This window comes from Pseudophryne corroboree, chromosome 5 (genome assembly GCF_028390025.1).
Source record: "Pseudophryne corroboree isolate aPseCor3 chromosome 5, aPseCor3.hap2, whole genome shotgun sequence".
In the NCBI taxonomy this organism is placed as follows: domain Eukaryota; kingdom Metazoa; phylum Chordata; class Amphibia; order Anura; family Myobatrachidae; genus Pseudophryne; species Pseudophryne corroboree.
The window spans coordinates 235,868,144-235,889,815 of record NC_086448.1 but is presented as its reverse complement, the minus strand read 5'-3'; the positions used below and the strand labels follow the sequence as shown (position 1 = coordinate 235,889,815).

Here is a 21,672-nt window from a genome sequence, read left to right as displayed (position 1 = left end):
CACACAATATTGCTCTATAATTTAAACTTTTAAGTAAACTTGATTGTGATCAAGAATTGTTAACATAACAGTTATTCTTACTATATAAATGTCAATCAGATTATAATACTCATCTGCCCAGATATGACCATAACTTGCATAGGATAATGTATATGATATTGATGAACCCATATTACAATGCACCATGGAACTACAAGTAATCTCTTTTGATGTGTAATCCAGATTAGGATTGTGTACATTCTTTTGTGCCAACTGAAATCTGAATGCATGAAAACATTGTGTGTTTATAGAGAGATTTTTAATTTAATAAGGGTTAAACTTTGCCTCCAGAACTATCCCAAAGCAGAATTAATCAGACATGCTGCTCAATGCCAAAATCTATTTTGAAACTGGCTCATCAGCTATTTGAACTTTTCAGATACAAGGTCAGTGTTGTATTAATTCAATGACCCCATAGCTAATAAAAAATATATATTCTAGTGTGCCAGATGACACGTTTATGTCAGATTTTTTGGCCAGTATAAGGTAGCATAATACGTTGATCATGTCCAAAGTCATATGTCACTAGGATGGCTTGTGTATCATTTATACTATAATTATCCATAGCCTTAGTATAATTTTACAAAGCTGCTTCTATTTTGTTTCATGGGACTAAGAAGCATTAACTATGGGTTATTCTATAAGTCTAGAAGACTGGTGGTTCTAATATGTAATTTAGTACTTCGCTAGCGACTTACTCTATGCAGTTGGAAATACAATTCAATTATAGATGGAGCCACGCTCATCGCTGTGGTAAATTAATCAATCCCCTGAGGGTAATTCAAATATCCCCGATAGCTGCCACTATCTGGAATTTTTTTTATTTTTTTGCAAATTTATTCCGGATCCATGTGTTTTTCGCACATAACGACGTAAATTGTTCTGCAAAAAAAGGAGCATTTATTGAATTGCCCAAGAAAAACATTGGCCAGAACGTGAAAAAGCTTTTTTTTTTAATATACAGCAAATAATTGAATTCCCTCAATACACTTTAATGTCATGTGATTATTTGTAATAGACTTTAGATATTCTTATTTATCTGTTCTTTGCAGTTGATATGGAAGATCTGACTGAATTATCACAACAAAATACAAATCATGTGAACTTTGGTCAACAGCCCGGTCCGGGTAATACTCCTGAAAAGCCTTCATCCCCAGGACAGCTTTCTCTTAGCAGTCAGCCGGCTGTGCGGACGCCGCTTCCCAACTTGCATCCAGGACTTGTATCTACTCCCATCAGCCCTCAGTTAGTAAATCAGCAGCTGGTGATGGCTCAATTATTGAACCAGCAATACGCAGTGAATAGACTTTTAGCCCAGCAGTCCTTAAACCAACAGTACTTGAACCACCCTCCTCCCGTCAGTAGATCAATCAACAAGCCTTTGGAGCAACAAGTCTCGCCCAACACAGAGGTGTCTTCCGATATCTATCAGTGGGTACGTGATGAATTGAAACGAGCAGGAATTTCGCAGGCAGTGTTTGCACGTGTGGCTTTCAACCGAACTCAGGTAAATACGCTGTATAATATTTTGTTCTCCTTTTGTTTTGTGAAATGTTTAGTAATATTTACGGTATTGACGAAGGTCTAACAATTGAGAGCAGGGATGTAGTGATTGTTTTCTTGGAGATGCAACTTCATATCCGGTTGTGGGGCATTTTTCTGTTGGATAAATGGATAGAAAAACTGAATGTTTTGGAAGTAGTGTATGATTGGGCAGTATATGTCAGGATTTTAGAAGTATTTGTAAAGATTCTGAGCTATAAAGGAAACCATAGAACTTGTTGTTGCAGAGTAATTCTTGAATACCAACCATCTAGAACCAGCTTCATATTTTTTCATGCTCTCCATACAGTGTAATTTTAGTTAATTCTATTGCTGCACACTCTATTGTACATTTAAAAGGCAACTTTTCCATTCAGCCATTTATACATTCCATCGGGATATCTAAGCTTTGATTTATAGTTTCATAGCAGAATTGTAATATATATATATATATATATATATATATATATATATATATATATAGTATGTTTTGCACTATTAATGATTAAAGAGAATAGAAAAGTGTTACATTCTTAAATGCATCGTGGTAGTATCTATAAATCCTGCCTTGTACAATTTGGGTTGTGTGGCTGTATAGGGATAGTGCAGATTTGCTGGCATCAGGATCAGTGTTCCCAATACTTATTGTTACTGTTGTTAGTGTGCTGTGTGTGCAGCCAGTAGGGTCACAATATGCCACATGCACAGCACATTTGGAAAGTCATGTGAATCAGATGTCAAAATGGAGGGTGTTTGCATCTTAAGTAAAAAAATTTTTTTACTATTTTTAGTCACTGCTTCCCTTCTAAATAAATATTTCATGTTGATAGGACTTCAGTGGTTCTCAATTATATTCCACCTGGGTCTGGGTACCCCTGGCATCCCATTTCTGTTTTTTTACCCCCTACATTTGAAAGTAAAGATTAGTAAAAGTTATAATGTAAATAAGTAAGGTTTACATCAAGTGTGCCCCAAACAAGAGTATCCTCCTTCTATTTTGTTCTCTTGCAAAAAATAAAAACCCTGCTGAAAGCAGTACACTTGTAAATAATCTAATTCCTATTAGATAAAATGTTTAGGTGCCACTATATATAATAGCACTAAATGTGACATCAACAAGCTTTTAAAAACATGATCCAAAAATAGAATTAATTCTATTTTCCACATACTGTATTCCAATTTATAAAAAGATCTATAGTTCACATATGCTTTTTCATTTTGTTATCATGGTCAGGGCCAAACCTAGGATTTTCAGCACCAGAGGCAAGTCGGTAATTTGCCCCTTCCTCCCCCCCCCCCCGTCCCCCGAATCCCCCCCCCCAAACAAATAAATAAAATAAAGTAAACAAAAAAGTCAACCTACGATACATGGTATTACAACCTTATTTTCATTACACTGCACAGTAATATCCCTCATTAAGATTATGCTGTCCCACAGTGGAGAGGGAGGGAAGGAGAAAGAGAGAAGAGGGAGAGAGGGGTTAGGGGGAGAGTAGAGAGATGAGAGAGAGACAGATGGTCGAGAGTAGAGAGAGAGATGGTAGACAGGAGAGAGAGAGAGGGGAGAGATGGGAGGGAAGAAAGAGGAGAGAGCAGAGGGAGAGAGAGAGGTTGAGAGAGAGAGAGATCAGAGAGAGGAAAGAGGAGAGGGAGAGATAAGAGAGGGTGAGGGAGGGAGAGAGTGAGGGGTGGGGGAGAGAGATATAAGAGAGGGGTGAGGGAGACATGGCTGAGAGGGATGAGGGAGAGAGAGGGAAATGAGGGAGAGAGGGTGAGGGAGAGATGAGGGGGAGAGAGAGAGATATGGGAGAGAGAGAGGGGTGAGGTAGAGAGAGAGTGAGAGGAGAGACAGACCAGGCTTGGAATGGCAATAAAACCAAAAATATATTTACCAAACTCTGCGTCCAGCACACACTACCCTGCTGACGCTGACAGTGGCCGGCAGGACCTGGGAATGGGTGCACGCACACAGCATACAACTGCTCCTACATGGTCATGTGATTTGTTCAGCCCTTGATTCATTCAGACTGTGGCAGCCTTTACAATCAATCTAAAATCCCCAGGTTGTCCAGCAGTGCTTTGCTGTGAGGATTTTAGATTGATTGTAAAGTCTACCACAGTCTTTTTGAATGGAGTGTTGAGCTTGTAGGAGGACAAAGTATTTGCAAACACTATCTGTGCTACGATAGGTGATCGTGATGGGCTTTAAAAAAAAGTCGGAATGAGATGAGGGAGCTGAGAGGAGGAGACAGTGAAGAGTAGCGGGGAGACGGGGGAGAGCAGCAGGACCTCGCTTGCTGGAGCCGGGTGGACGCTGCCATGAGCGGCGGCGGTGCCCCATCCTCCTGCTACGCTGCTATAGCCGCTGCTCTCCCCTGTCTCCTCGCTGCTCTTCCCCGTCTCCTCCTCTCAGCTCCCTGATCTCAATCCGGCTTTTTTTAAAGTCAGATTGAGGTGGTCGGAAATGGGGCCAAAACCTGTCAGATTTGGCCCCGTTTCTGACAGAAGCACGCGGACCGGCGGCTATTCCCGGTGTATTGAATAGGTCGAAACCCCTTCCGACCTAAAAAAGTCGAAAACTGCCGTCTTTCCGACAGACGGCAGCTTTCAACTGCAATTGAATATACCCCTACCTGCCCCTAGTTGCGGCGCTGTTATGGTTCTACTATTATGCTGTACTCCCAGGACTACTTGTCACAGCAAGTAGTCCTGGGAGTACAGCAAGTAGTCCTGGGAGACCAGGTTGGACACCACTGATTTAAATCATTGACTTGCGCAAACATTGACATTTCTTTACGGGTTCAGGTTCAGTTGTACCTAATGCAGAGAGCACAGCTAAGCCATGTGTTATCCATTGGCAATGACATTAAACAACTCTGATGATAAATATACCTTGCTGAAAGTCACAGATCGAAGCAATAAAAGTGTTAAATAAAAGTTGCAGCATGGCATAAATCAAGATAAAGTTTTATGAAAGTTGAAAACACCTTTTTATTATTAAACATATTGGTCAGAAATATTATGACAAATTAATTACTCACAATAAGCACATCATTTAATGTTCTCATATAGGGGGGTATTCAATTGCCGATGAGCATTTTGTTTGGCCGAATTTGCATGACACCCACTGCATCTTATGGCAACAGGATTTTTGCTCAAAGTCTGTACTACCGCATAGGCTAGTGAGCACTTTTGGGCAAACAGGTGGGCAAATCGGCCGATCGAAGAATGAGAATAGGTCTGTCGTTGACGAAATTTAGATGCTGCACAAACAGTAATTCGCCCACTTCACTGACAATTGAATTACCCCATAATGGCTATATGCAGTGCTTTTTTTTCATAAAAAATGAGCTCATGCTACCCTAAAGTTGATTCCAGACTTATAGCACCTTTCACACTCCGGATTGGTGTGCAGATGCTTATTTCATTCACTTCTGAAATGATTTCACTGATTTCTTCCTGTATCTGGAACTAGTTATATGAATTCAAAATTTGATTTAAAAAAACAGATGCAGTTACTTAGTAATGCTCCAAAAGCTTGAAAACCAACATACGTACATATTTGATTCTCAAAAGGGCCTGTTTCAGAAATGTACGCAAATGCCTTCTCAGCTAAAAGTCACTACACAGCACCTTTGCAAAAATATGCAAATGTCGCAGCCACTGGGATTTGTATAGAGATGCCCAGTGGAGGCGTCTAAGATCCATTGCCTGTGTACAAAGATGCAGACATCAGATGCGACTGATACGCATGTGCAGTAGCAAATAATCTCTCCGCTGCATATTATATCGACACTGCATCCATCTCTGGATCAGGCTCAGAATATTTGATTATGTCATTTTTTTTTTAATTATTATTTGTCATTTTATACTTTTTTTTTGGTTTTCTCCCTTGATTTGATTTATTTAGTTCAATTAATTTATGACACCATTTTACTGGTCATATAGTTTATAGTTGACCATCAATCGTAAAAATATATTCTTAAAGAATAAGTCCACTATTAGACAATTGTACTGTAATCTGTAACCCTTAAACCCTACTCAAAAAGTAATACTTGTTTGTATTAATCTACTACACTAATCTTTTAGTTTACTATCCTCAGCTACTAATAGGTAGCTGTACCAGTCAGGCAAAATATATAAAACGCCAGTCACCAAATATTAATTTCATGTCACTGAGTTACAGAATACCAATTCAGTAGTTAAAGAACATTCAACATTTGGTGAACAATGAAATATTGCATTGCTCAGTTAAAGATATAGGGGTATATTCAAATAGGGTCAAAAACTGCCGTCTGTCGAAAAGACGGCAGTTTTCGACTTTTTAAGGTCGAATAGTGATTCGATCTATTCAATCCCAGCTGTTTTTTTTCCGACAAGTCTGGGAATTCGACTTGTCGAATAGTACGTGAATCGGCGGTATAGCTGCCGTGAATCGGCAGCTATACTGCCGATTCACGAACTATTCGACAAGTCGAATTCTTTTGAGTGAAACGGGGCCAAATTCAACAGGATTTGGCCCCGTTTCCGACCATCCCAGTCCGACATAAAAAAATGTCGGACTGAGATGTGGGACCCAGAGGAGGAGAGGGGGGAGACGGGTGAGAGCCGCGGGCATACAGGGGAGAGCAGCGCTACAGCACAGCGCTGAAGCAGGATGTCTCACAGCCGTGCCGCTCACGGCAGCGTCCAGCCGGCTCCAGCAAGTGAGGTCACGCTTGATGGAGCCGGGTGGACACTGCCGTGGGGTCGGGCGGCTGTGTGACATCCTCCTGCAGCGCTACTGTAGCGCTGATCTCCTCCGTCTGCCCGCGGCTGTCCCCGCTGGTCTCCCCGCGGCTCCCCCCCTCTCCTCCTCTGGGTCCCTCATCTCAATTCTACTTGAAAAAGTCGAATTGAGATGAGATTGAATAGGGGTTGTCGGATCAATTCCGACAAATGCATGTCGGTATTTGGATCTGACACTAATTGAATATACCCCATAGCTTATATGAGCAACCAGTCATGATCATATAGTTAACTGTTAAAGCTACCTCTCAGAAGCTGTAAGCTAAAGGCACACCTCTCAGCTGTCCTGATTTTGGCATGACACTCCCTAGTAATACCTTCCCTGCCGCAGACATGTCTGTACCGCTGTGGAAGAGCTGGGAGGTATCTCCCATTCAACGCTGCTCTTCATAGCCTTGCATACCCATAGCCATACATACTGTATAGTGCCCTTGTCAGGATGAAATACATGGTCCCTCCCAGCACCGTGAGGCAGCAATGCTAACCTCTTTTCCAGAATTCATGATAACAGTTTTCAGATACACTGTTTATACAACACCAGTTTTGAAAGAAATAGTTTGACATTGTAAAAGTGATGCAAGGCAGTGCAGACTACTCACATACAGTATGCTTTCTCGTGTTTAGGTTGCTGCTTTTGCAGAAAAATCATTTAAGTGGTCATCGCCATGTCTCTGAGGGGTTTGGTATGATTTAGATCAGGGATGGGAAACCTTTGGCCCTCCAGCTGTTGTTGAACTATACATGCCAGCATGCCTTCTTACAGTTTTGCTTTTTGGCCATGCTAAAACTGTTGCAGGGAATGCTGGGATGTTTAGTTCAACAACAGCAGGAGGGCCGAAGGTTCCCCATCCCTGATTTAGATGGTATGATTCAGATGGGTTGCCGGCTGTCAATATAGCGACAGCGGAATCCCGTCTGCCGGAATCCCGTTAGCTCGCCACAGGTTCTATTCCCCCTCGGTTGGTGGCATGGACCCATCAACCGAGTGGGTATGCCGGGCGGCAGGCGGGATTAAGTCTGTCGGTATTTCACCGGCTGTTGGGATTCCGGCGGTGGTTTCCTGGACAACCGACATTATAACTGCATCCCTCCCTGAGAATAGTGTATATTTAATGAGAACCCCTTCTGTTTCAAACTTTGCAAAGAGTTTAGTTTTTTGCAGATTGATTTTCTAATAAATGACCAAATTAATCAGTAATAGCCTTGTAAATAAAGTGCAGAAGAATTATCTTGCTTTTTTGCAGTTACTTGAATCATTAGCAATGATAATACACATTAAATACCACTAATAGTTCAAATGTGGCTTCTAATTACCACATTGAATCTTCTACAAATCACTCTGTTAAATAAAGAAGTCCCACAAGTAATGTAATAAAACTTGGTCTAGTAAAATATTTTACTTGTGGATTTTTTTGTGTATCTCTTTCCCCTGCAAAATATAGATTCACAGGGCTAGATGCATCATCGCGTGGAGAGTGATAAAATGGAGAGAGAAAAAGCACCTGCTAATCAGCTCTTAACTGCCACGTCACAGGCCCTGTTTGAAAAATGACAGCTAGGAGCTGGTTGGCTGGTAATTTATCACTTTCCATTTTATCACTCTCCAAACAATGATGCATCTAGCCCATTGTCTTTGGTAGTTCCACATCAGCTGTAAACCCACAGTCTGCTTTAGCCTGGTACAGAGTGTGGTGTGCATTCTTAATGGTACCTCCAACTGAAACGATTCTGCAGTTGATTTTTATTCTGTAGTTCTTAATTCTTACTTATTAAGAATAGACTGTATAAGAAATCCAAACACTGTAGTAAAAGTGTGTTACACACCTTTATTTTATATACATGCACACCTGCTATGTCAGGTTATAGCCATGGTATCTTTCTGAGGGTCAATTGCTTTGATTGCCTGTTTATTAGATACATTTATTTCTGCAAAGGAGGGAGGGGATCAAGCAGCGTTGCTGAAAGGGCAGTTTATTTGATTTAAATGGCATATGGTAGACTTTCACATAAATGTCAGTGTACTCACGAGCAACTTCTGAATACTAGTCTATTTTCGCAAAAGTAGGTATGATCATACTTTTTATGCGTGTGTCAGGGTTTAGTTCCACTCTATGCTTACTTTTGTGGACTTGGAAAAATATACCCAAATATCATTAGCTTAAAACTTTGAGAAGCTACAGTATACTCTGTTAGCAGTGACGTGTGGCGAGGTGAGGCAGGTGACTCAGATCCTTCCCTGTTATACTAATGTATAAGCCAGAGTTCTAACTGTATAAACTATATTAAAAATACAAAGGAAATATTAGAAATATCTTCTTTGTATTATTCTAATAATTTTTATAGTCAAACTTCTGGAGTAAAAAGTCTATGGCAGGTGAGGCGGGTTTGGGACTCAAGGTCGACAGCAATTAGGTTGTCACCACTTAGGTCGACACCAATTGGTCGACACGCCTAAGGCCGACACCTTGAATACGTCGACATGGACAAAAGGCCGACATGCGTTTTTTTATGTTGTTTTCGTATTGTTTTCTCCGTAATGTGACCGGGAACCCCAGTTAGTGGGCCGTGTCCCCTCGCCATGCTTCGGGCAAGGAGCCTCGCTCCGCTTCTGCTGCGCTCGGCACAGATTACCATTCCCAATTGTAGTCCACGTGGATCTTAAAGTATGAAAAAGTTCAAAAAATGGGAAAAACGCATGTCGACCTTTTTTTCATGTCGACCTTGTTCATGCCGACCTTTTGTCCATATCGACCTAATCCGGGTGTCGACCTAATGTGTGTTGACCAATTGTGTCGACCTTATTGGTGTCAACCTTTTGTCCGGATATCGGTGAGGCTTCCTCACATATCTCATCAAAACTCACCAAATTTCCTGCAGTATATACTGCTGCACCTTTGTATAATGCATAGCAATAAAAATTGTTTCACCCATATATATATGCATGGTCGAGTCACATTATTTTGACCACCTCCTACATTTGACATTGGCAGCGCGTGGCCCATGAAGTACGTCACATGTTGTGCGCTGGCTTGGTGGGTATATAAGGTGTGCGGTGTGCCATCTGCACACATATCACTCGTTGCTGTCATGGGTGAGAGGGGCAATTTATCCGAGTTGCAAAAAGGAATGATTATTGGCTTTCGTGCCAAAGGTGGCAGTATTTTTGAAACAGTGCAGTTTGTGAACTGTTCACGTGCTGCTGTAGTGAAGGTATATCGTGACTGGACAAAGGGTACCATTGCAAATAACCGATATGGAAACTGCAGAGCACCACGTGTCATTGATGTGAGAGGTTAACGTTGGCTATGAAGGTGTGTGAGGACCGACCGACACACTACAGTGGAGCAGCTAATCATCAGAATGAGCCTGGGAGCTACCAGACGTGTGTCTAAAATGACAGTTCAGCCCGTGTAGCTGCTGTCTGTGCTGCACACAGTGGTTACTCTGGCTATTAGCTGGTGGTCATAATAATGTGACTCAACCGTGTTTATGTATATATGCATGGAGTAAGGCCAAATCACACATGCCCTACATAGATTCCAGGTTACTACAACTACAGAGTGTAATCCATCACTGCAATGTGAATTTGCATCTGAATAGTGTTGCATTTTGTGGAGCATTTACTGATATTCATGTCCATTAAATTGTGCATGTTTGTAAACATGTTGCTGTTTTTGAACCATTTTTGTTAGAAGATAGATTATAGTTTTGAGTATGTGGGTTAAAATTTTTTTTTGCCTTTGGTCAAGTGATTTCCAAAACCTTATGGCTGTTTTAAAGCATTTACTTAATATCTGCCTTTTGTTGGTGAAACAAGGGCTTCATGTGCATAACTGAAGTATTTGCTGTTAAACTTCTATTATTTTTATGTCCCTCTTTGTCCAAAACTCAATAAAATAGCATATTTACTGCTTGATTTTAGATTCACTATTGAATATTTACAATTGTTTGCTCTGTCCCGTGTATGTTCCAATTGCTAAACATGCTTACGGTGCATTTTCACAGCATAGTAGTAATGCATTAGATTCAGGTTGCTTGATGGACCAGATGTAGCTCTTTGAAGTGAAAATGTCATAGCAATGCTTCCATATTGACCATACCGAACCTGCTCTTGTATCTTTGTTGGCATGTTGCTGCCTGTTGAAGTGAAATCTTAGTTTTTCTCATACTGTATATCAGTGCACATTGCAGGAATCAACTATAAATATTTTTTTGTGTATAGCTACTTAGCCACCGATTACATGTGCTTTAATTGAGCATTGTTACTGTATATGCAGGTTCCATGTTTTCAATCTCTTCATTCTTCGTAGAATGTTGAAGTTTTAGTCTTTAGAGTTTGTAATCCAGCATTTTCATGTGTAGTGATGCAAAGAGTATATAAAGTAATAGACCATGATCTTTCTAATCCTTCTTCTGCTTGAGATACCAACTGTGTTTTGCTCAGCTTATATTTGGCTTGTCCCTCTTATTTTTATTTTGCATTTACTTTTTTACATCAGTGACTGTCTTTTCCACCTTTTGTTCACTGGTTGTCTTAGCTCAGACTATTTTCTTTGCTTACACCATGTGGAGCTAAATTTATATATCCAGTGTATTTCTTATTCCTAAAGCCAGTATAGACTGCCCCCAAAGAGAGTTTTGAGTACAATTATGTTACATTATGGATGAAAAACAAAATGTTCTTATTGGATATTTTTAGTTTTTATTGAAATGACAACCCAAAATAAAATGCTGCAGCTGCCTTTGGGTTTTACCTTTCATTTCAATACCACAGTGCAGTTTCCTAGTGTTCAGGCAGGAGAATCAACAAGGGATGCTCATGGTCAGGGAAAGGGAATGTGCCACCACTTACCGAATTTGTTCATACACAGGCAAGCGATCTGTGATGATTTATACTTCTGGATGAGTGTCTTGTTTTCCATTACTTATGCCTTAAATATACTTAAATAATGGCACTTAAATAATATGCAGCCTTTGCCAAAATTGTTATGCAGTGCTCCTCATAGTGTTCTTTTCTAAATGAGCAAACACTAATGTTTGGTAAAAATTGGCCAATATATTGGTCCTTGAATTGAATATATATCGTGGGTGTGTCAGCGAGTATGTATTAGCGATATGTCTGTGAACAACGTTCTTTAGCCGACAGCCGATATATAGGAAGCTATATCTACACATCATGCTGTGTGTGCGGGAGGTCGGTACACTTGCTGGGCCAACATCACAGCTGGGTGGGCAAATTCAAATGCCCGCCCAGCTGCATGACAGGGACCGACAAATCAAGTGGACGATCAGTTAAGTGTGTACACTTACCTCGGTCAGCACAACAGCAGGTCCACCAACGTATCTGTCAGGTGTGTACCCAGCCTTAGTCAAATATACAAGCATGTTAATTGTCACTGACTAGTAAATCCTATCACCTGTTCTGTTGTCTGGAACTCTCTGGATAACTGGACTTTTGTTAAGAGATCCTATGTATACAGTATACTAGTTTCCATAAATTGTGCTTTTAGTTTTTTTATTCTGCCTTTACAATATCTTCTTTTTTCTGATGTGCACATGGCCTTAGACAGGATCATTATTATTTATTTATTATTAGCTGTTTCTTATATAGCGCAGCAAATTCCGTTGCACTTTTCAGTTCGAAACAATGATAAAACAAAACTGGGTAGTAACGAACAGTCATAGAGGTAGGAAGGCCCTGCTCGCAAGGTTACAATCTATAGGATCTGCCCCTCTGTCCCACAATCAGTCAATAGTCATTCAAATAACAGATATGACAACAGGCATTGGAGAGAATATGACCACAGTCTTATTTAAATTCTTGCATCTTAGCTGTTACGAGGAGAGTTGTGGTGGCACAATGAGCCATGTATAATTCAAGGTAATGTGTATAGTGCGCAGTCAACTGGACACTTGATGCCCAGATGGGGAAATGGAAAATCAGTGTATAATAACTCAAAAACAAAATAGGATCCCCTCCAGGACGAGCGCCCAGTCCATCTCCTTGTCCTACATTATTTATTACGTTTTTTTAATATAGTGCAGCAAATTACGTTGCACTTTACAATTGGACACAATGATGAAGCAAAACTGTGTAATAACAATCAGTCATAAGATAGGAAGGGTCTTCTCGCAAGTTTATAATCTATAGATTCTATCCATTTCGTGACCCATGCTGTGGTCATACCCACCTGCTTATTCCTACTGGGGGGCTATAACTATCCTGACTTTATCCGGGCTTCACCCACTCTGTGGAATGCCCTCCCATGCACAATAAGACTTGCCTCTAGTCTCCAAACCTTTAAACGTTCCCTGAAAGCTCACCTCTTCAGACAAGCCTACCAAATTCCAGACCCACCAACATAACCTTCATTGCTTCCCTATCCAGTTACATCCTCTCTGTACAGTACACATAACATCACATATCTTGTCTTTCTTTACTCTCACCCCCCCCCACCCCCCCCAACATTGCGGGGTGATCATATCATACAACCCATTAAGAACCTATCAATCTGGTGGACCATTATGCAATAGGTAGCATCTATCCTTGTGTATCAATGCCTATTTCCCTATAGATTGTAAGCTTGCAAGCAGGGCTTTCCTACCTCTAAGTCTGTCTGTTTTTAGCCAGTTTTGTTCTATTACTGTTGTTCTAATTGTAAAACACAACAGAATATGCTGCACTATATAAGAAACTGTCAATAAATAAATAAATAATAAATATGATAAAAGACTAGCGCTGCTCCTCTCTAGTTGGGGGGAGGGGTTACAAGGTATTTTGCACACCAGCAGCCCGACAGAGAAATTCAAGTGTCGCTCTGTTTGGACGCGCACAGCCGCCAGTGCTGCCATTACTGTTATGCTGTTCAGTCATTTTGACAGGCTAGTAACTAGTAACTAGTATGTAAATAAATGACAAGACACATTGAACATTCAAGTCCAGTGTTTTAAAATAAAGAAGAATTTAATTAATTACCTAGTGGGGTTTTCATATTTATTTGTATCAATGTAGAGTAGACAGTTTCTGCCAAAAACAACAACTTGTACAGGTTGAGTATCCCATATCCAAATATTCCGAAATACGGAATATTCCGAAATACGGACTTTTTTGAGTAAGAGTGAGATAGTGAAACCTTTGTTTTTTGATGGCTCAATGTACACAAACTTTGTTTAATACACAAAGTTATTAATAATATTGTATTAAATGACCTTCAGGCTGTGTGTATAAGGTGTATATGAAACATAAATGAAATATGTGAATGTACACACACTTTGTTTAATGCACAAAGTTATAAAAAATATTGGCTAGAATGACCTTTAGGCTATGTGTGTAAGGTGTATATAAAACATAAATGCATTCAGTGCTTAGATTTAGGTCCCATCACCATGATACCTCATTATGGTATGCAATTATTCCAAAATACGGAAAAATCCCATATCCAAAATACTTCTGGTCCCAAGCATTTTGGATAAGGGAGACTCAACCTGTACTATAGATCTAAACCTTATCTGTCCTACTCAGGGAAGCTCAGTGTTTTAAATATTGAAGTCTTTTCCATATCATAGAAAGAAATATATTTTGTTTGCATTTTCGTATTAAAAACCTGCTTGTTTCTTTCATCCACCCCCCCCCCCCCCCCCTCATCCTTTGAGGTCAATAAATACTGTATGTGGGTGTTTTTGTTATTCCATGCTGTTTTTTTAGATGAGTTTTATAAAGAAAGAAAAAAAAAACAAAGGAAAAAAAAATGTCATTATTACTTTTCCGCACCCTTAAGAATTCCAGTTGCTGGATTCATTGCTATAATACAGATGGGCATGAACAGGAACAACTAAAACAAAGTAGAACTAAAACAGAAAAATAAAATGTTAATCCTTTCTCTTAAAAATTACATTGACTATAGATAATTGGCATAAATGGACAATATTAACTTCAAAATAAAAACTTTGAATGAATAGATGGTGTATAATTACCATAGAGGGAGCATGTTAGTGCAAATAGTGATTTCTCTTAAAGAGCGGTGAGGACGTTACATGATTCTTTTTTTTGTTTGTTTGTTGTCTACCAAGATGTTTTTAAACAAAATGTCAAAAATTGTTTTTGTTATAGAATCATTGTTGGTAATAGAGAAGTCTTATAAGGAATTTAGAGCTGTGTAAATTCTTTGGTGAAATGAAATCTTCTGCTTAACTATAACTACTTAATTACTACTGTGCTCCATGTAATTCTTTGTAGTGTAATTTAGGAATAAACCTAGAATCTCTATCATTACTGCATAAAAGGTAAAAAAAAAGAGGTACTATTACACTGTCTACGCATCTACCCTGCATTTTACAGGAGACATAGAGAAATATGTATGCTTAATATTTGGCAGTAACTACAATGGCTGGTTGGAATTTCTTTATTAATCCTCCACCTGGACAAAAGGATCTAATTTTATGGGTCTTTAGAAAATACATTCTATATTAGCTTTCTTGGGACCATAAGAATTTGTTTTCCTATGTGCTTTGAAGTTGCTTTGGGCTGATCAATTCTTCTTCAATCAATGATTATGTATAAAGGCGAGACAATCTGAAGCCAGACAGGCGACGTCTTCATGCTAGTTCTTTTCCCTCCATTGCCAAAGTATATTAACGTAGAAGGTGGTGGCTGTGGAGTGTGTTAATTTATTGGATATTTAACTATTAAAGTTACTACTCTTCCTCACCCATTACAGCTAATTCATTAACATTGTATTTAGGGGAAATATGTACTGACCCACAGAATTCATATCATAGCTTTCTATTTTTCTACACAATAAAAGTGACTGGTTGATTAATATGATGTAATGCAAATTTGACATGTAAATGAAATAAAATGCTATGGCCGCCCGTCTTCCACTTCTATATGATGTCAGAGTTTTAAGAGTATAATCTGACTATACCATTTCTGTTATGTTCTATCTCATCACCATTGTTCTAACCACCGTGGCTTCTTTAAACCAACCAGAAATTGCTGTACAGTACGTCATTTTTATAAAAAACAAATTCAAGTTTTATACAATATTATGTGCACTATAGTTAAAAACTTATGAAAGTAGATGCCATACATTAGTAATTATTTGTAACCCATTTCCCATAAAAAAAAACAAAAAAACAGTTGGTGTTACTAGTCACCTACACACTGGTTTAGGTGAACAAGCTTAGGAGCCTCTAAATTAGACACACATACACATGATCTCACTTAGCGTTAGTTGTAAATCCATGTAGAAGATGTACTATTGTCTAACCACTGAGGGCAGGACAGATTTAAATGTGGATAAAGATACATATTAAAATGTGTATACAGATTCTGTGGTAGATTTACTAAGCTACAGTTTGTCAGATACACTAATTGGTAGCTTCACAGATAATTCTAAAATGGCAAAAGAAATATATGTTAAACCAGGGTGTACTATGAGTGGCCGGCGGCCGAGATCCCTGGGGCCAGCATACCGGCGCCGGGATCCAGACCGCCGTCATACTGACAGCTGGGCAAGCGCTAATGAGCCCCTTGCGGGCTCGCTGCGCTCACCACGCTGATACAGGAGACCACCCTTAAACCAAGCTTATTTAGCCATTATACCCGCTGCTGTTTAAAACTAATGGTGGTTTAAAACGATGATTGGTGGTTTTGATGAACAGAGGTTTAGTAAGTCTACCCCTTACATAGGGGGAGGTACATCCTGCCTGAATTCTAAATTTCAGTGTGGTGATGTGCTACATGCAAACGTAGGCAGTACGTTCCCAGTATGCAAATGTTAATATTTTATTTTCACCTCTTTAATTGCAGCATATTTGGTCCAGGTGCACAAAAGAATACATGTGCTGTAATCTATAATCAGTCAAATATAGGCTTTATTAAGTTTATGGTGGATAACAAAAAACTCAATATCTGATTGGTTGGTATGGGTTATAGCCCATCACAGTGACAGAACTAGTGATTTTGTAAAGGATGCGGCTGCCATCGGGCCTGCTCTCAGAACTTCTTCAAGCATGTAAAGCGTAAAGGCAATGAAAGCAATGAGAGCAGAGCAAGGGTTTAATATTGCTATTTTGCTCAGTGATGTTGTGTCACATCCCTGGCACATAATTTTCTTTGCACCATGTTATTAAATAAGCGCATAGATCAGGGCTATTCAAGTAAGATTTTGAGTGGGCAACTCTGAAAGGTTTTGGACATTTTTTTTTGGGGGGGGGGGGGGGGGGTGAACAGTGAAGTTTTAATATAAGAACGCAAGTAGAGTTTAAAATATATTACGCATATGCCATCAGAGCCCCACATTCCTCTTTATATGCCATTAGACTCCTCCACAGAAGCTTGTCACACATGTCCCAGTTATCACCAACCACCGTAATCACATGTCCCCATGCATAGCAGCTACTGGCAGTAGGGTCCCTTATTCATATTATGCCACACAGTACAGCCCCTTAAGCACATTATGCCTCACAGTTGTGCTTCTAACTCACATTATGCACATGTAATTCCCCTTATTTACATATTGGGGCAGATGTATTAAGCCTGGAGAAGCGATAAAGCAGTGATAAGTGCAAGGTGATAACGCACCAGCCAGTCAGCTCCAATATGTAAATTGACAATTAGGCACTGATTGGCTGGTGTGTTATTACCTTCCACTTATCACAGCTTTATCACTGCTTTATCACTTCTCCAAGCTTAATACATCTGCCCCTATGTCACACAGTAATGCCCCTTTTTCACATTAGAACTTACAGTAGTGCCCCATATTCACATTAATCCATAAAGTAGTGCCCCAAATTCACATTATGCCACACAGTAGTGCCCCGTATTCACATTACATCACACAGTGGTGCCCATTATTCACAGTATGCCACACAGTAGAGCCTCTTATTTACATTAAGCCACACAGTAGACATTGACATTAGTATGATGTCTAATGTGTACCTTTACCTGCCTGGAGACTGCACTACAACCCAAGCCAAATGCCACATGCTGCAATTTGAAGTTTATGCACTACCAAAGTGCCCACAATCCTAGTGTGAACAGTAGTAATTGTGGCACCAGGCAATAGAGGTTGTTACATGTGACAGCCTCAGCCACAATGAATCAGCTTGGCAGGAACAACCGCAGTGTCATCCAGTTGCAGCTTCAGTTCAGCAAGCCAAAAAGAATCAGCCTGATTCTTATCGGCTACTAATGTCTGTCACCACAGTAAGTATATCTGGTCACTCACTGGGCAGTTTGCAGCAACTTGCATACCGCATTTTACCCGCTAGTCACCAGTTTAATAAAGTTACCTGTCAATTTTACAAGTACATTATCACAATCTTCATAGCGTATCATGACATAAGCAAATAGCATGCGTGCAACAATGGCCAGGAATGGAGCAAAATAGTGCCGGACCATTGACTCTGTGATCAAACCTTTCTTTTTTACTATTTTTAAAGATATTTATACCCGGTAATTCAACCCGGTATAAAAAAGGGTTATACTCGGGTTGAATACCGGGTCAGGCGCAGTGTGAATGGGAGCCGTGTCGATGCAACACGCCTCCCATTCACAGCATAGGGAGAGGCGGAGCAGGAGATGAGCTTATCTCTCAGCGCCGCCTCCACCCCCGCTGCTGCTGCGCCCCCGCTGCTATGGCAACCGACCCGGTATATTGCCGGGTCGGAAAGCCAACATAGCAGAGCAAATGCGGGATCCCACCCGGTAAGGACACGTTTCTCTTACCGGGTGGGATCCGGCATTTGCGGTCTGAAAGCGGTATTAGTTTACAGTACATTAAGTATTTATTTAGTTTACTGCCAGCTCACTGTTTTTTTTTATGAGTAATGGTACAAACACTTTAGTTTACTAATTTATTTAGTATTGTGATTATAGACTTCATAATTATGTCATTCACCAAACTTCTTTATAATATCAAGTTGGACTAAAATATATTGTTGCTTATTATTTTAATTGCATGCATTGCCTTGCTTGATACTGTGGTTTGTAGCAGGTAATCTAGTTACAAATTAATGTTATCTGTTGATATAATGTGTTATGGACCAAGGATTTGTAGATAGCGCAACAGTGTCTTTAAAATAACAATATAAGGATATACCTCTTGCAGAATACATGTCCATAGGTGTTCTAAGAGTTTACACTCTTTTCTTAGCTAATGCATTATTACAGGTTTTTCAGTGGTATGTGTGTGTGCGCACGTGCTTGTGTGTATTATACCATTACTATACTAATATTACTTAACTGTGCTTCCTTTACATGAAAAGATACAATGTTTACTGTTATAGAACTTGCCAACAAGTAAAGTATCAAACATATCCTAAGATTCAGAAACATGTGGTATATATATATATATATATATATATATATATATATGCAATGCAAAATTAAATTAAGAAAAAACATTGTCACTTTACTTACAACACTTTTGTTAGTGCAGGCGCAGTCATTGCTATCACTCTGCTGTGCCTCATGGGTAGGACTGCCAGCCAGGGAAGGTGTCTATATAGGGAGCAGCTGTGGTGCTGCTTGAAGTAGATGGTGCGCGGCAGGAGGCGATTCTTCCTGATTGACTGCTCCTCTTAGCAGGGACAGAACAGGGAAGGGCCGGCGCAACACTGAGCAGGGCTTTTGTGGCATGATAATTGTTTTTCTTTTGTCTCCTTGTGGGCGGCTGAATGGAGCACCCAGATTGTAAATCACTATTAGGTGCCACGGCTCAGTTTTGTACCTCTGAACCTCGGGGCCTGGTAAGGGTATACCCTTTGTACCCCCCTTCCTACTGCCAGGCCTGACACACATTTTAATACATTTAAATTCCTGGTGTGAATTACAACATTAATGCTTATCTCTGGGAGTTCTTTTAGGGCCTCCACATTGTTTTTGTTACTGATGGAAATTTGTTATAGAATAGAGATTAGGGCAAGATTGATAAAGAAAGTCACAAGTGACTGCTTTTTCAGATCATAAATGAGATGCAGAGTTCAGCTTTCTTCTGCTGTGCATTGCCCAATAAATTACATGGCTAATTAAGTGACTTGACTTATTGGGAGGTTATCTGTGCCTTGATGATAAAACCTGAAGGTTTTAATTTACTTTTTATCTGAAACAATTGTTTGATATAACTGGTATTTTAAATTTTGAAATGTGATATAAAATGAAGTTTTATTATTTTAAGTTAAGGATTAAATTTGGAGGTAGTGACAAAGCGATCGGCATCATCTGCCTGGTCTTTGCTGTGCATGGAGTGGGTCACGGTGAATCAAGTCACAATTTTATGCTTCAAACATTACTGGCGGATAGGCTAAATTGTATTCTTGACCAGTGGAAATGGGGCTTGAGGATGTGAATCATGTTCTCAAGAGCCCATCCACTTCACTAAAAAGAGAAGAAAGATCTGGGAGGGTCCAGAGAGTACACACGTATGACATTATAAGTCATATAGTAAAGTTAAGTATACACACACATTTCAAGCAACATACTGTATGTATGTTAAAAATTCTCATGCAGTTGATCTGGAATTAAAGCGAGCAAGGTTTTGCTCAAAATTGAAATGTTTATATTTTCTCTGACGTCCTAGTGGATGCTGGGAACTCCGTAAGGACCATGGGGAATAGCGGCTCCGCAGGAGACTGGGCACAAAAGTAAAGCTTTAGGACTACCTGGTGTGCACTGGCTCCTCCCCCTATGACCCTCCTCCAAGCCTCAGTTAGATTTTTGTGCCCGGCCGAGAAGGGTGCACACTAGGGGCTCTCCTGAGCTTCTGAGTGAAAGTTTAGTTTTAGGTTTTTTATTTTCAGTGAGACCTGCTGGCAACAGGCTCACTGCATCGAGGGACTAAGGGGAGAAGAAGCGAACTCACCTGCGTGCAGAGTGGATTGGGCTTCTTAGGCTACTGGACACCATTAGCTCCAGAGGGACCGAACACAGGCCCAGCCTCGGAGTCCGGTCCCAGAGCCGTGCCGCCGGCCCCCTTACAGAGCCAGAAGCAAGAAGAGGTCCGGAAAATCGGCGGCAGAAGACATCCTGTCTTCACCAAGGTAGCGCACAGCACTGCAGCTGTGCGCCATTGCTCCTCAGCACACTTCACACTTCGGTCACTGAGGGTGCAGGGCGCTAGGGGGGGCGCCCTGAGCAGCAATAAAAACACCTTGGCTGGCGAAAATACATCACATATAGCCCCCAGGGCTATATGGATGAATTTTAACCCCTGCCAGATTCCACAGAAAAACGGGAGAAAAGGCCGCCGAGAAGGGGGCGGAGCCTATCTCCTCAGCACACTGGCGCCATTTTCTTTCACAGCTCCGTTGGAGGGAAGCTCCCTGGCTCTCCCCTGCAGTTACTACACTACAGAAAGGGGTTAAAAAAGAGAGGGGGGCACTAATTAGGCGCAGTATAACAATACAGCAGCTATAAGGGGAAAAACACTAATATAAGGTTATCCCTGTATATATATATAGCGCTCTGGTGTGCTGGCATACTCTCCCTCTGTCTCCCCAAAGGGCTAGTTGTGTCCTGTCCTCTATCAGAGCATTCCCTGTGTGTGTGCTGTGTGTCGGTACGTTGTGTCGACATGTATGAGGAGGAAAATGAGGTGGAGGCGGAGCAATTGCCTGTAACAGAGATGTCACCCCCTAGGGAGTCGACATCTGAGTGGATGAGCTTATGGAAGGAATTATGTGAGTCAGCTCTTTACAAAAGATTGATGACATGAGACAGCCGGCGACTCAGCCTGTGCCTGTCCAGGTGTCTCAAAAGCCATCAGGGGCTCTAAAACGCCCGTTACCGCAGATGGCAGATACAGACGCCGACACGGATACTGACTCCAGTGTCGACGATTAAGAGACGAATGTGACTTCCAGTAGGGCCACTCGTTACATGATTGAGGCTATGGAAAATGTTTTTACACATTTCTGATAATACCAGTACCACTAAAAAGGGTATTAGGTTTGGTGAGAAAAAACTGCCTGTAGTTTTTCCTGCATCTGAGGAATTAAATGAAGTGTGTGATGATGCGTGGGTTTCCCCCGATAAAAACTGTTAATTCCTAAAAAGTTATTAGCATCATACCCCTTCCCGCCAGAGGATAGGGCACGTTGGGAAACACCCCCTAGGGTGAATAAAGCGCTCACACGCTTGTCTAAACAGGTGGCACTAACGTCCCCGGATACGGCCGCCCTTAAGGAACCTGCTGACAGAAAGCAGTAAAATATCCTAAAATGTATATACACTCACACGGGTGTGATACTGCGACCAGCAATCGCCTCAGCCTGGATGTGCAGTGCTGGGGTGGCTTGGTC

General features: G+C 40.7%; 1 protein-coding gene across 4 annotated transcripts in view; it reads left to right on the top strand.

Moving 5' to 3' along the window:
* The window catches only part of SATB1 (SATB homeobox 1), a 322,502-nt gene that overhangs the window by 200,649 nt on the left and 100,181 nt on the right, over nt 1-21,672 (top strand). For all 4 annotated transcript variants that reach the window (XM_063922187.1, XM_063922186.1, XM_063922188.1 and 1 more), the window contains one exon: nt 1,092-1,546. In XM_063922187.1, the coding sequence (XP_063778257.1) occupies nt 1,092-1,546 (455 nt within the window). The remainder of the gene's footprint in view (nt 1-1,091; nt 1,547-21,672) is intronic.